At 41.8% G+C, this 13,476-nt stretch overlaps 1 protein-coding gene across 1 annotated transcript in view; it reads left to right on the plus strand.

The window, feature by feature from the left end:
• The window catches only part of Adh7 (alcohol dehydrogenase 7 (class IV), mu or sigma polypeptide), a 14,078-nt gene extending 6,373 nt beyond the window's left edge, over positions 1-7,705 (plus strand). Inside the window, exons 6-9 of the mRNA XM_031376177.1 lie at positions 1,848-2,108; positions 3,593-3,728; positions 4,435-4,573; positions 6,775-7,705. Coding sequence (XP_031232037.1) covers positions 1,848-2,108; positions 3,593-3,728; positions 4,435-4,573; positions 6,775-6,799 — 561 coding nt within the window. The 3' untranslated portion in view covers positions 6,800-7,705. The remainder of the gene's footprint in view (positions 1-1,847; positions 2,109-3,592; positions 3,729-4,434; positions 4,574-6,774) is intronic.
• The last annotated feature ends 5,771 nt before the right edge of the window (positions 7,706-13,476 follow it).

The raw sequence follows: 13,476 nt of genomic DNA on the forward strand, positions 1-13,476 counted from the left end.
TCTCTCTCTCTCTCTCTGCCTTTCTCTTTATTCCCTCAACTCCTTCCCCATGCCCTACACTCTATTCTATACTATATGACTGGTACCTCAAGAGGGGAAGGGATGCCTCAGCATGGGCCCACAGTGGCACCCCTTCCCCCACACCATACTGTGCCCCCCACCAAACACATCCCTGGCTTCTTTTTCTTTTTATAAAACACAACAAAATCTAAGTTTTGTTTTGTTTCATGAGAACACCAGTCACGTTGAATTAAGGATGTGCTAGTCAGCTTTACCTTGCTTTCATAGCACACCTGAACATGGGTTCCTATAAGGAAAACAGCTTTATTTGGCTCACAGTTTTGAAGAACAAAACTTCAAGCTCACGTGGTCCCATCTGTTCAGGTTTTGCTAGGGACTCCTACTCGCTCCCTCATAGCATAGAGAGCTGAGACTGGAGACAGCATGCAGAACAGAGGCTAGCTGCAGTGTGCAACCTCATCTTACCACATCTGACCACATTCATTTAGTTCTTAAATAAATGATCACTTGGAGTCAATCTTGGTTATTCTTCTAGCAGGAAAAAGACTATGGGCTGAGCCTTCTTTAATCTAGCACAGTGCTGGGTACAAAGTCCAAAGTTGGTTTAAGTACAGTGACTTCCTTGAGCTATACCCATCAATCATTGAATTCCACATGGCATTGAGGTTGAACTGGGCAGGATAAGAAAAGAGACAGTATATCTCAAAGTGACTCAGAGTCAAGGTTATTTAGTCACTGTCCTTCACACCAAACCTAAAACAAAGCAGCAGGCTTTCTGGAAAGACAATAGGGAGGCCTCCGCGTTTGCCTAAGCTTCCTGTAAGAGCTTAGAGCAAAGGGGGTTGTGGGTAGGGCCGGGCAGGCTACAAAGGGAGCTGGTCTGTGACTGAGCCTTTAAGAAAGCCTTCTGCTGAATCTATGTTTTCTATTACTGATTCTTCAGAAACACATGATGGTTCATTGCTGGATTCTCTTTCCTTCCTTTCCTTTGTGACAGTCTTTCCCTATGTAGTCCTGGTGGCTGATATTATTTAGCTCAGGTTGACTTTGTACTACTCCCAGCAATTCTCCTGTCTCAGCTTCCTGAGTGCTGGGAGTATATTCTTAACACCACTACTTATGGCTTATTTTGCTGTCTTTTAAAGCCCCTTTTAGCAGGTTTATTTTGTAATACTACTAGGTCTCAAATTACAAATTCCTTTAGACATTTAATGCTGATCTTCGAAAAGATTTAAGCAAATGTAAGGAAAAATGGAGTGTGGGAAATCATTTTAGTCCTCAGGGCAGGTGTGGTTCTTTAAGACCGTGATAGTGGAGTAAGGGAAGAGCGAAATGTGGCGTGCTTGTATTTAACCCTAAAGTGGTTTGAAATTGGGAAGAAATGTAAGGATACAGTTGGGCTAATTATGCAATATCTCATCTTTTTAATTCTCTAACTCTGTACTGTTCCTAAAAGTGGATGAGTGAGTCTCTGCAGTGTTACATGCTTGATGTGCGTATCCTTGGTAGACCTCTCTCATAGTGTGTACTTAAAAAGTGCCTGACATTGATTTGTGTTGATTTCTACGTCCATGTAATAAATGATACATGTTTTCTATGATAATATAAAGCAAGCCTTCTGTTCATCTGGCAAATACAGCTTTGCTTTGGCTTTGTTTTCTCGGGCAATTCTTCTACTTGTAATTCTTCACGTGTCATCCTCACCTGAGCCATTCATCTGGAGTCCTAGCCTAAGTCCTAGCAATCCCGTGAAGTCTGAGCTCTGGACACTGAGAATGCGTTCCAGGTTTCGCTGTTAACTCTTTGACGAACCTTTCTCTTCACAGGTCACCCCTGGCTCCACTTGTGTTGTGTTTGGCCTGGGAGGAGTTGGCCTGTCAGTCATCATGGGCTGTAAAGCAGCTGGTGCCTCCAGGATCATTGGAATTGACATCAACAAAGACAAATTCCAGAAAGCCCTGGCTGTGGGTGCCACAGAGTGTATCAGTCCCAAGGACTCCACCAAGCCCATCAGTGAGGTGCTGTCAGACATGACAGGCAACACCGTACAGTATACTTTTGAAGTTATTGGGCGTCTTGAGACCATGGTAAGACTCAAGATTCAGGAAACCACAAAGTAACCAAGCTACAAGATGTATTCAGGCTAAAAGGGATTTTTTTCATAGCTTCATTAACAATCAATTATGGGAATATCTGTGACTCGGGCCAAAAACCCAGTGCTGGTGAGATGGCTCAGTGAGTAAAGGAGCTTGTCTCCAAGACGGATGACCTGAGCTTGCTTCCCAAGACTCACATGTAGAAGGAAAGAACCAACTCCCACAAGTATGTCCTTTGATCTCCACATACACACCATGGTGTGCCCTTCGCCATTTTCATGCCCATTCACAAATAAATGCATAAAAATGCAATGAAACATGTAATAGCAATTTTACCTAAAACGTCACAATCTTAACAGTTTCACCAGATCATGTATCATATCATGCCTTTCTCATGTGACCAGAGAGCAAGGAGGCAACCTGTGGCCCATAGCTTTCCTTGTATATGTGGCAGTCTTGGCAAGAATGATTCCACTTCTTGAATTCGTGATGCAGGCTCAAGAGCGTTACTGAGAGGATGCAGGGGAAAGGAGATGGTTCCAAATGTGATCTCCTCCTCCAAATCCTTCACGACCTGAGCTTGCTTACCCTGCTTCTCAGTCCCCATAGAGCACAAACTTCACATCCAGAATGATGTCTGCCTTGTAGCGGCCTGGTGCCAGACTTTACAGAGTCCTTGGAATTAGAAAGCCCTGACCTTTGGTAGAACAAGGAGATCTGGAAAACGAAACAAAAACAACTTGCTTACAATTGCGTGATAAATGAAAGTTTCTCTGAGGCATTGGGTCATTGAGAAGAAGCCTTCAGCTCGTGGTCACTGTCATATCCCCTTTGTGGTGTCACCTACCATTTATTCTGTAGCAACCATGGTGGTCTAGGTTGTACTTTACAAAGCAAAGAGCCGATGCATTATGAAGTCTACTGAAGCCCACGGTTGCTGCAACCTGCTGCATATTTCAAAGTGTTATTGATGAATAACTGAAAGAGCAGATGACCAAAATCATTGCCTTACCCTCAGAGACGTCACCAAGAAAAGCAACTCCTCTGCCCCATGGTTTAGTATTTCATTTAATTTTCCAACAAAATTTTCAAACATTCTAATGGATTAATTTGATTTCACTTAGCTCAAATAACTGAAGGCTTATCTGAGGTGTTGATGTTGTTATAAAAGTATCACAAGGATTTCCTTCTGTCTTGTTAGTCAGTGAGAATTGACTAAATGTACTAAGAATCACAATTGTACTGGCACAGCAAAGCCGATTTCATACTTTAAGAGCCATATGTCCATAGGAGATTAATCACTAAGAGCTAAAGTTGCATTGAGAATTTTTAAATCAAGTAGAAACCTAAAGCTTAGGGGCCAAGTATGATTTTGTAGTCGGGAGCCATGTTAAATACTGGAACCCTGGCTATCCGTTGATCATTTCCGAGCCCTTAGTCTCCATAAGCAACAACCTCCTTCATTTTAATCTCAGGTTGATGCCCTCTCCTCATGCCATATGAACTATGGAACCAGTGTGGTGGTTGGTGCTCCTCCGTCAGCCAAGATGCTCACCTATGATCCAATGCTGCTCTTCACTGGGCGTACGTGGAAGGGCTGCGTCTTTGGAGGTAAGAGCAACTGGGCCTCGGGACTGTGCCAAGTAACTTTGTCTTTCCTGCCTATCAACTAAGAGGGACTTGTGTTCTCATCTCCTCCCCCTCAAAGCACTTTCTTCCAAAGATGAGTGGTAAATGACCCCAAACGGACCTGTGATAGCAATCACACAAAAGATAGCTAGCTATCTGTTCCTTACATCTGGGAGACGGGGAAGATTCACAAAAGATCTTCTCCTAGCTGAAGTAGGAGAATAATGTTCATAACAAATGACCAGAAGCAAGAGAGCAGAGTAGGAGATGGAGAAGTCCACTGCAAACACTCCCTGGAGTATCCACTAATATAGGAATCGCTGTTGATCATCGTGTCAAAAGCAGGTGGGGGTAACCTTGATTAGAGCCGAGACATCAGTGTGCTAGTATGAATCTCTGTAGAGTTGAGCTCACTAGAGAATCAAAGGGGCTGGAACTGGGAACAGTGAATGGAGGGCGATTGTGTCTCTGGTTCTGTACAGTACTGAGATGTGGAACTGGAAGGAGACCAGGAACTGAGGAGGGGTTTCTTAGACTTTCTTTTTTAAGATGGGAGAAATATAGCTCATTTATATGCTGGGAATGACCAAGGGTTGGAGGTGGGATGGTCATAATGCACAAGATAAACGCCATGAAAGGTGAGGATTACTTAATAAAGTACAGAGAACAAACCTGAATTTACCTACAGGTTGGAAGAGCAGAGATGATGTACCCAAACTGGTGACTGAGTTCCTGGAAAAGAAATTTGACCTGGACCAGTTGATAACCCACATGTTGCCCTTTAATAACATCAATGAAGGGTTTGAGTTGCTCTACTCAGGGCAAAGGTATGTGTGGTAACTGACTTTCTCCTGCAGGCTCCTTTCAAATGTTGGTATTTATAAATGTCCCATCTCCTTTGGTTTTTATTTTGGATTATTCAAACTATGCAGGTGGACACAGCTACTCACTTCTTTCTTCTCTCGGAATGTCATCTGTCCCCTTTAAAAGCCCACGAACTTTAGTTTTCCACAGCAGATGGATCTCATTGGCCATCTCTTAAATTTAGAAAGCTGCTAGAATCCTCACGCACGGCCATGATGACCTTTGGTACAGTTCCCAAAGCTCTTTGGTGAACTGTGCCTGTTTTCTGAGTTTTGTTTCTCAGATGTTATTTTTGCCCTATTCAGATGATAAAACTGAGGTTACAAAAGGCAAACAATTAATATCTGGTCTCATGGGAGCTGTGCCAGGGTGCACCGTGTACCACACAGGCCAGACTTCTTACATAGAGCCCTGCAAGCACCAGGTAAACAGTGTGTGCTCCTCCAGGAAACAGTGAGAGCTCCTCCAGGTAAACAGTGAGTGCTCCTCAGGTAAACAGTGAGTGCTCCTTAGGTTAACAGTGAGTGCTCCTCCAGGAAACAGTGAGTGCTCCTCCAGGTAAACAGTGAGTGTTCCTCCAGGAAAGAGTGAGTGCTCCTCAGGTAAACAGTGAGTGCTCCTCAGGTTAACAGTGAGTGCTCCTCCAGGAAAGAGTGAGTGCTCCTCAGGTAAACAGTGAGTGCTCCTCAGGTTAACAGTGAGTGCTCCTCCAGGAAACAGTGAGTGCTCCTCAGGTAAACAGTGAGTGCTCCTCAGGTTAACAGTGAGTGCTCCTCCAGGAAGCAGTGAGTGCTCCTTAGGTAAACAGTGAGTGCTCCTCCAGGAAACAGTGAGTGTTCCTCAGGTAAACAATGAGTGCTCGATGCATACCCCTTCTCCCTTCTGATCACTTGGGCAAGAGCCAGATGGAGTGTGCAAAGTCCAATTTCAGTTACCCTTTACTTATGGATGTTTGGGACCCACCTATGAGATCAAAATGTACGACATTCATTGATTCTATAAGTATTGAGCATCTACAGTGTGCAGAGGATTTGGATCCTGCTAGGAAAAGGAACTAACACTTCTTCTTGACATTCTCTTTATGCCTGGTGCAGTCTACAGAATCATAACATTATAAACGTATGTTTAAATTTTAAACAGGGAAACAACGGGTGGGTTTCTGCCAGAAACAAATGTCCAAACTCATTTATTTACATAAACAAAACTAATATTTTAATATGGTGTGTAAGACAATTACTTGTTGTTTTCCAAATATGCAAAATTACTTTCTGAAATCACAATCTACTATTTCCCTAGTGCAGTAAGTTCCCAAATGACATCTGTAAACCGGAGCTCTCCCATTTCCATGAAGGACGCCCAGAGTGATCCATTCACATTCAGTTCACAGGACAGTGCATTTCTACATTTAAGCACAGAATGGCATTTATTCTGCGTCACTCCGACTCCTGCCCACTGTGTGCAAGGTGATGCTGAGTCCTGCAGGCAGTCCCCACGCCCTTCTCCTCTTCCCTGCCAAAGTCCTTGTCTCCGCCCAGTCTGATCATGGCTGCTCTGGACATGCTGGCACAGTAACTTAGTGGGCCTCCTGTCCTCTGTTTTCCAGTCCTAGTCAGTTCTTCAGTAGCAGGCACATTCAGGCTGTCCCCAAACACCAGTGTCTAAGGAGGGGTTTTATTACTGAACTAAAAGTCCACTTTAATTTATCTAGTTTACTAAATAATAAATTTATTTAATTTATCTAATTTAAGTTATTTAATATTCAGTAATAAAGAATGCAGTACCCACTCTTCTCCAGCCCCTGACAAAAATCTGGGGACACAGATGACGTAGGTCTTGCCTGCTTTTACCATCTCTTGTGCATCAAGAACTACACCCCCTCTGGATTATCTTTCCTGTTTTCCCCACCGCGTCCTTAGCCCTGTGTTTGCTGGGCAAACTCTTTCCTGTAATGACCACAGTTAGAGTCGATTCAGTACAGGCTCAGGTTCCCTACCAGAATGCACAGAAGCCATGGACCTCAAACCCAGGTGGCTTTCCCATAACAGGATTAGCCACAGAGTTTCTATAATAGGAAGGAAAGTTTTTCTTGATTGAAGATATAATGGACATCCACAAGCACACACACATTCGACACATGACTGAAAGGTATCATTTTCCATTTCAGCATTCGGACTGTCCTGACATTTTGAGCTGCAGAGAAATGGGTGTTCTGTGATGGATGGCCGTGACTTGAAGCCTTGTTCCTGACAGTGTTCTCTGAGACCACAAGTCTGTCTCAAAAGGGCATGCGGAAGCAGATTTGGGGGAACATAGAGAAGCTTTATAGAGTTTTATAAACCTTTGTATGTTTAGTTTACTGAGTGCCTAGGATTAGCAAAGAACTCAACAGTAACAGTAAATGTTCAAATTTGTGTTTTCTAAGACTATAGTTCTATATTTTATGAGCATATACTTGGGGTTTTATTCACTGGAAGATGGAATTGTTTTCAGAATTTTACATTTATGGCTTAAAACAGATGCAACATATAGAGATGTAGAAAATACATTTCAAGAAATGCCCATCAAAACCACCAGTGCTCTCATTCTGTTTTTTTTTTTTTTAAACAGAAACACTTTTAAAACATGTTACAAATTAACTTGAATTAGATTGTGAAATTGCACACATAACTTGATTAGATTAAGAAAGAAATTGGGAAATTTAAGGGAAGGGCACATTTTTCAATGATTAACTTTAAGAATTATCATTATGTAACTTTGTGACATGGGAAAAGCACAGCCATGCCTGGGGATATTTGTCAGTGTTTATTAGTATAAGACAAAACATTTTTAGAATAGCAATTAAAGTTGAACCATTGCTATAACCACATAATAACATGGAGATTATTTTTAGTTTGCTGTAACTACACCATCATGTGTCTGCGCCTGACTGTGGACATGTACATAAATATAATATGCACTAAAATTTCATTATGACATATTTCAGACTGCTCTCTATGTAACCCAGTATAACCTCGAGCCAGGATTACCAGCATCCACTCCTGGCTAAAAGTTCTTAATAAAATCAAAAGTTATACAAAATGACTTTTATAATGAGAGGCATATGGAAAGGCAGTTTTATTTCATTGTTGAGATTTAGTGGTGGTAGAGTATTGAAGTACCTGGAAACAAAGTGATTTATAAAAAAAAGAAGTTGAATAGGAATAGGGGGCATTTGGGATTCCCATATAAGGACATAGTATAGGTTGAAAAGTCCAGGCAACTACGAGCCAAATACATAATAAACATTTTCCAGTAAAAAGTGACGTGACCCCATGGGACAAGCATGGTCTTTTAAAGATGGGAATTTTTCAGAACGCATTTTGGGAGGCCTGTGTTTCTCTGACAGCAAAATCAGACAATGGCACATACACACACACTACAACTGCGCTGAATCTATAGAGTGCTTTAGGTAGGATGGCCATTTTCCCACTGTTGACCTACTGATCCACAAACATGGGAGATATTTCCATATCTTCTAATGTCTTCTAGTTTTGATGATACAGGTCTCTTTCACTTGCTTAGAGTTAGATATTTTTTTTTTTTTATTTTTTTTTTTTATTTTTTTTTTAGAGTTAGATTAATATAGTTTTGAGGTGACTGCGAAAGGCGGCAGTGTTTCTCTGAAGGAAGAAATGTTCTCTGTACAACTGTCATTTGTATATAGGAAGGCTATTGATCTGCTGTGTTAATTTTGTCTTCTGTTATTGTGCTGGACATTTTCAAAAGATGAAACACAAATGGCGGAGAAAACTTAAACATGTTCAACATCCTTGCCATCAGGGAAACGAAAATTCAAACTGCTGTGAGACTTCATCTTGCCCCATTCAGAACAGCCAAGGGTAATAAAACAAATGATAGCAGATTATGGTGAGATGCAGAGAAAGGGGAAATTTTATCCATTGTTGCTGGGAGTGCAAGCTGGCACACGACCCCTCCCCCAACACCACCACCACCAATAGAAATCAGTGCAGAGTTCTTCAAAAAGCTGAAAATATATCTACTAAAACATCCAGCTATTCTCCTCTTGGACATATTCCCCCAACGGCTCTGCATTTTGCCACAGAGATACTTGCTCATTCATGTTCACTGCTGCTTTATACATAATAGACAGAAATTGGACACACCCTAGATGTCTATCAACTGAAGGATAGATAATAAAAACATAATACATTTACACAATGAGAAATGTAATTTGGAGGTAAATGGATACATCTAGAAACAATGATCCTGAGGGAGGAGGTAACCCAGACCCAGGAAGACAAACATTGCATGTTTTCTCATAAATAAGGATGCTAACGTTTAAGCTTTAGATAGCTGTGTTTCATTTAGGACAACTACAGATGTTGGGCGGCTAGGAAGGGACCAAACAGTATTATAAAGAGATAAAGGGGAAATTATAATTGGAGAATTAAACATAGAGTGACTGGGGAAGGAAGAACACATGAAGGAATTAAGTAGAGACAACTAACACCAAAGGCCTTTTGAAAAGCCATATGGAAACCTACTGTGGAAGCTTTCTACGATATATATGAACATGAAAGGGATTTAAACTGAGTCACCATATAATGGGAGAGACAATGCCCAAACTAGGTATTTTATATTATCAAGTAAAACCTCTAGAACTAGGAATAGGTTACATCTTGTGGAGTGCTTAGCCAAAGGGATCCCAGAGACTTCCCCAAACATTAGAGGCAATTGCCAGGTGGTTCTCTATAACCTGATGCCAAGGCCCCATTGCTGAAAACACCACTTACTTACATCATTAAACATGGAGGAAGTGAGCTGGTACAGGGCTAGAAGCTTTACCCCTTCTGACTAGTGTTTGCAGTGCTGGAAGGCATCACACATGCTACAGGAGGAGAAAGGTATTCATCAGTATTTCCATGTAACCTACGCTAGTGCCTTTAGGATATACTGGTGCAAAGGTGGCACCAAAGGGAGCAGCCAAGCCACATGTAACCCTGCTAAAGAAGCCAAGAGCCTAGACTAGATAGGTCATAGGCCGTAATAGAAAACCTACAACTATTATTCTTCTTAGTGAACATAGCAATAAGACAACTCCTAATGGCATATTGCTGTGCTCATAGATCAGTGCACTGCTCAACCCTCATCAGAGAAGTTTTCTCTTTCAGTCGATGGGAATCAGCACAGAGACACACAACTGGATAACATACGAGAATGGGAGACTTTGGAGCTCTTGGCCCCAAAGGAGATGTCTTTATCAAAGCCCTTCCTTCAAGGATCGGGGCTCTAGGCAGAAGAGGAAGTGGAAAGATTGTAAGAGGTCAGAGATGATGGATGACCCTAAAGAAAGAGCATCTTCCAGACACAATAGAGCTGATGCACACATGAACTCACAGACACCATGACAGCATGTACAAGAGCTGCACACCAAACACAACTCCAGCATAGATAAGAGTACATGGACATAAAGCCCCACCCCCAACCGTGAGGCTCCGTAAAGTTGATACCTTCTGGGGAAAGGAACATCAGTTCTCTCTAATGGCGTGGAACTGGGTATGTCAACCGTATCTCAGAACGGGTCTCCTGCTCAGGAGTCATTGGCCACCACAAAAGGGTCTCTCCGTTTCTTTATGCATTGTTTGTGTGTGTGTGTGAGAGAGGGGTTTCTATTTCTTTTTTTATTAGTATTTTCGAGAGAGAAAAATCACGAAGTTCAGTGGGTGGGGAGGAGGGTGTATGTGTGAGAAGTTGGGGAAAGGGTGAGAATATGAACAAATAAATTATATGAAAAATTGAAAACAACACATTTTTAGGTAAAAAACAGATTAAGAGTGTGAAGCATTCTATCAGAGGTGGGTGAAAGGCATATGAACCCTCTTTCTGTGTGGCTGCTGTTGATCTCAGGGCCTCTGCCAGCCCCACTTGCTTCTGGTTACTGACGCACCAGAAGAAGGCGTCAGATCTTATTATGGGTGGTTGTGAGCCACCATGTGGTTGCTGGGATCCGAACTCAGGACCTTCGGAAGAGCAGTCAGTGCTCTTACCCACTGAGCCATCTCACCAGCCTGTGAACCCTCTTTCTGAGGAGCTATTGACAGTGCATGGCTTGCTAGGGCAAGTAGAGTCGGCCCTCTTTAGATGCATTTCTCCATCAGTTTGTTTCTTGATCTCTCAGCGAGTTGAGTTGCCTTCACAAAGAGTGAAACTCCTGTTACACGATCAGCCCTACGTTTCAATGGTCCTTTCCATCTTTCTCACATTGCTAGACACCCTCTAAGCCATGAAGAGGTGATGGGTCTCCTAATAATTACTCCCTCGTGTGTGGAAAGTTGAAGGAAGACTGTTGTCCTCACTCTGTCTTTAAAGGGGACTAGTAGAAGATTCTGTGTCCAGTGGATGCTATGCAAACATTTGTGCTCAATCAACCACAGACTGAAAGGATTATTTGTTCCTGACTTCGAGTTTTCTTACTCAGAAAACGCTTTATCGGATTTGTCAAAGAACTGAACGAGGCCTTTTGTTGGCAACTGATCTTTCAGCTATTCAATCATCTTAGCTTTTTATTTCATTTGCAGTGACTGAATACGGACTTCATTTGAGGTTTAAGACTGTACTACTAATAATGCTCACCCAACTTTGCAGTTATATATTTGAAAAACCATAAACAGAGTGTTTTAACTTTGCTATCTTAAGCTGCGATGCAAATGTTGGCGAAGAACCAGAGAATTATACAACTCCCTGGCATGCATAAAATGCAGTGTTATTCATCCAGTAAGACCTGTTATAAAACAAACTTTCCCATATAACAAACAAGAAGTCATGTGAATACTATAGATTATGATTCCAGCCAAAGCCTCACACAGTGGGGATGTTCCAGGAAGCCCATTTTGATCCAGCTCCACCTTGAACAGAAGCCCGCAGCAAACGGCTCACTGTGCCCACTCCACTGCCTCTCAAACATAATGCCAACTCTCAAAAGAAGTTCTCTAAGCTCAGTTTCCCCTTACTTCTAAAACTGAAGTCAAGAAATATGTCCTCAGGAATAAAAATGAAGTTGATTCCTTTCTTCTAATCTAGTGCTTTTGTTTAGGAATGAAAAATAGGCTCTCCCAACCACTAAAGGTTCCGGGGTGGCACTTGTCTAAATCCAAAAGGAAATCTCAAGAGAATTAGTGTAATGGAGGACTAAATCCCTCAGACAAAATGACAAAAGGTCTCAGTGCTAGGGTGCTGGTCCTGACACTATGTGGAGCCCATTTTACTCCTATAAACTACCTAAAGGGTGTTTGGCTTGCCACAGTTCTGATCCTAATTTGGACTATCATCCCTTCAAACAAAAAATCTCTGTGTGTGTGTGTGTGTGTGTGTTTTCATGCATGCCATGGTGAGTTTGTGTGGAGGCCAGAGGACATCCTCTTGTGTCAGCTCTCACTTTCCACCTTGTTTGAAGGGTTTACCACAGGATAAGTGTCCTGTAAACAGAGATTATAGCCATGCACCACCACACCCAGGTTTATGTGGATTCTCGAAGTTTTGAGACTCCAGACCCCATGCTTGCATGCTGAGCCACCTCCCTTTGTTGTTCCTTTGTGGGAAAACAAAAACAACAACAATAACCAACAACAATAACAAAAAACCCAACTCCGATCTTGTTTGAAGAATGATTCTCATCTTTTCTACAAGTTCCTTCAAGTTGCTAATCCAACTCAAGTAGTTGATTGCTCAAGGTGACCACAGCCAAGAAGATCATTAGTCTATGGTTAGCACACTGAGGATGCGTACTGAGGACTTTTATAGGGACAGTGAGACATGTTTCTTGGTGTCAGTATATTAGACAATAATCCCAGGAACAGGAAGAGACTCTAAAAGGGAAAATAGCTAATCATCCCTTGAAATATCTCCACCCCACTCAGGAGACCTCTAATGAAGCAAGGTCTCTTTGAACTTTAATCCAGTTTTTTTTCTCCTTTTGAAAATTTGCACAAGTGAAGTCACTGAGAGTACTTTGTCCCGGGGATAGTGTGATGTTGTGACCTCACTTAGCTGGCTGAATCCAAGCCTGGTGGAAACGACATCCTAAATGCTCAAGGTGATTCAGCTAAGCCCTTCATTCCCCTTACAGTTTCCTATTTCCGGAGTTCTCAAATTTGTGGCCCGAGCACCTGGACTCACCCAAACAGAAAACCTGGGAGACATGTTGATCTTGTCCATTTCCACATCTCATGGATCCAGGGAGAATGAACCAATCAGTCCCCTCTTTCTCTTCTTCCTCTTCTCCCTGTGCCTTTCTCCCAGATTCCTGCAACCTAAGGCACATCCTGGCTCCTGTGAAATAGATCTGGACTAGCTAATCCAAGTGCTCCTCTTTTTCTCCTCTTTAAAATGCCAAAAGGGATATCTACCTGCCTATCTATCTATCTATCTATCTATCTATCTATCTATCTATCTATCACCTATCTATCTATCTATCATCTATCTATCTATAATCTATATCATCTATCTGTCTATCTATTATCTATCTATCTATCCATCCATCCATCCATCCATCATCTATCTATCTATCTATCTATGTATCTATCTATCTATCTATCATCTATCTATCTATCTATCTATCCATCCCTCTATCTATCTATCTATCTATCTATCTATCTATCATCTATCTATCTATAATCTATCATCTATCTGTCTGTCTATTATCTATCTATCTATCCAGCCATCCATCCATCATCCATCCATCTATCTATCTATCTATCTATCTATCTATCTATCTATCATCTATCTATCTATAATCTATCTATCATCTATCTGTCTATCTATTATCTATCTATCTATCCATCCATCCATCCATCCATCATCTATCTAT

Source organism: Mastomys coucha, unplaced genomic scaffold (assembly GCF_008632895.1).
Source record: "Mastomys coucha isolate ucsf_1 unplaced genomic scaffold, UCSF_Mcou_1 pScaffold16, whole genome shotgun sequence".
Lineage (NCBI taxonomy): Eukaryota > Metazoa > Chordata > Mammalia > Rodentia > Muridae > Mastomys > Mastomys coucha.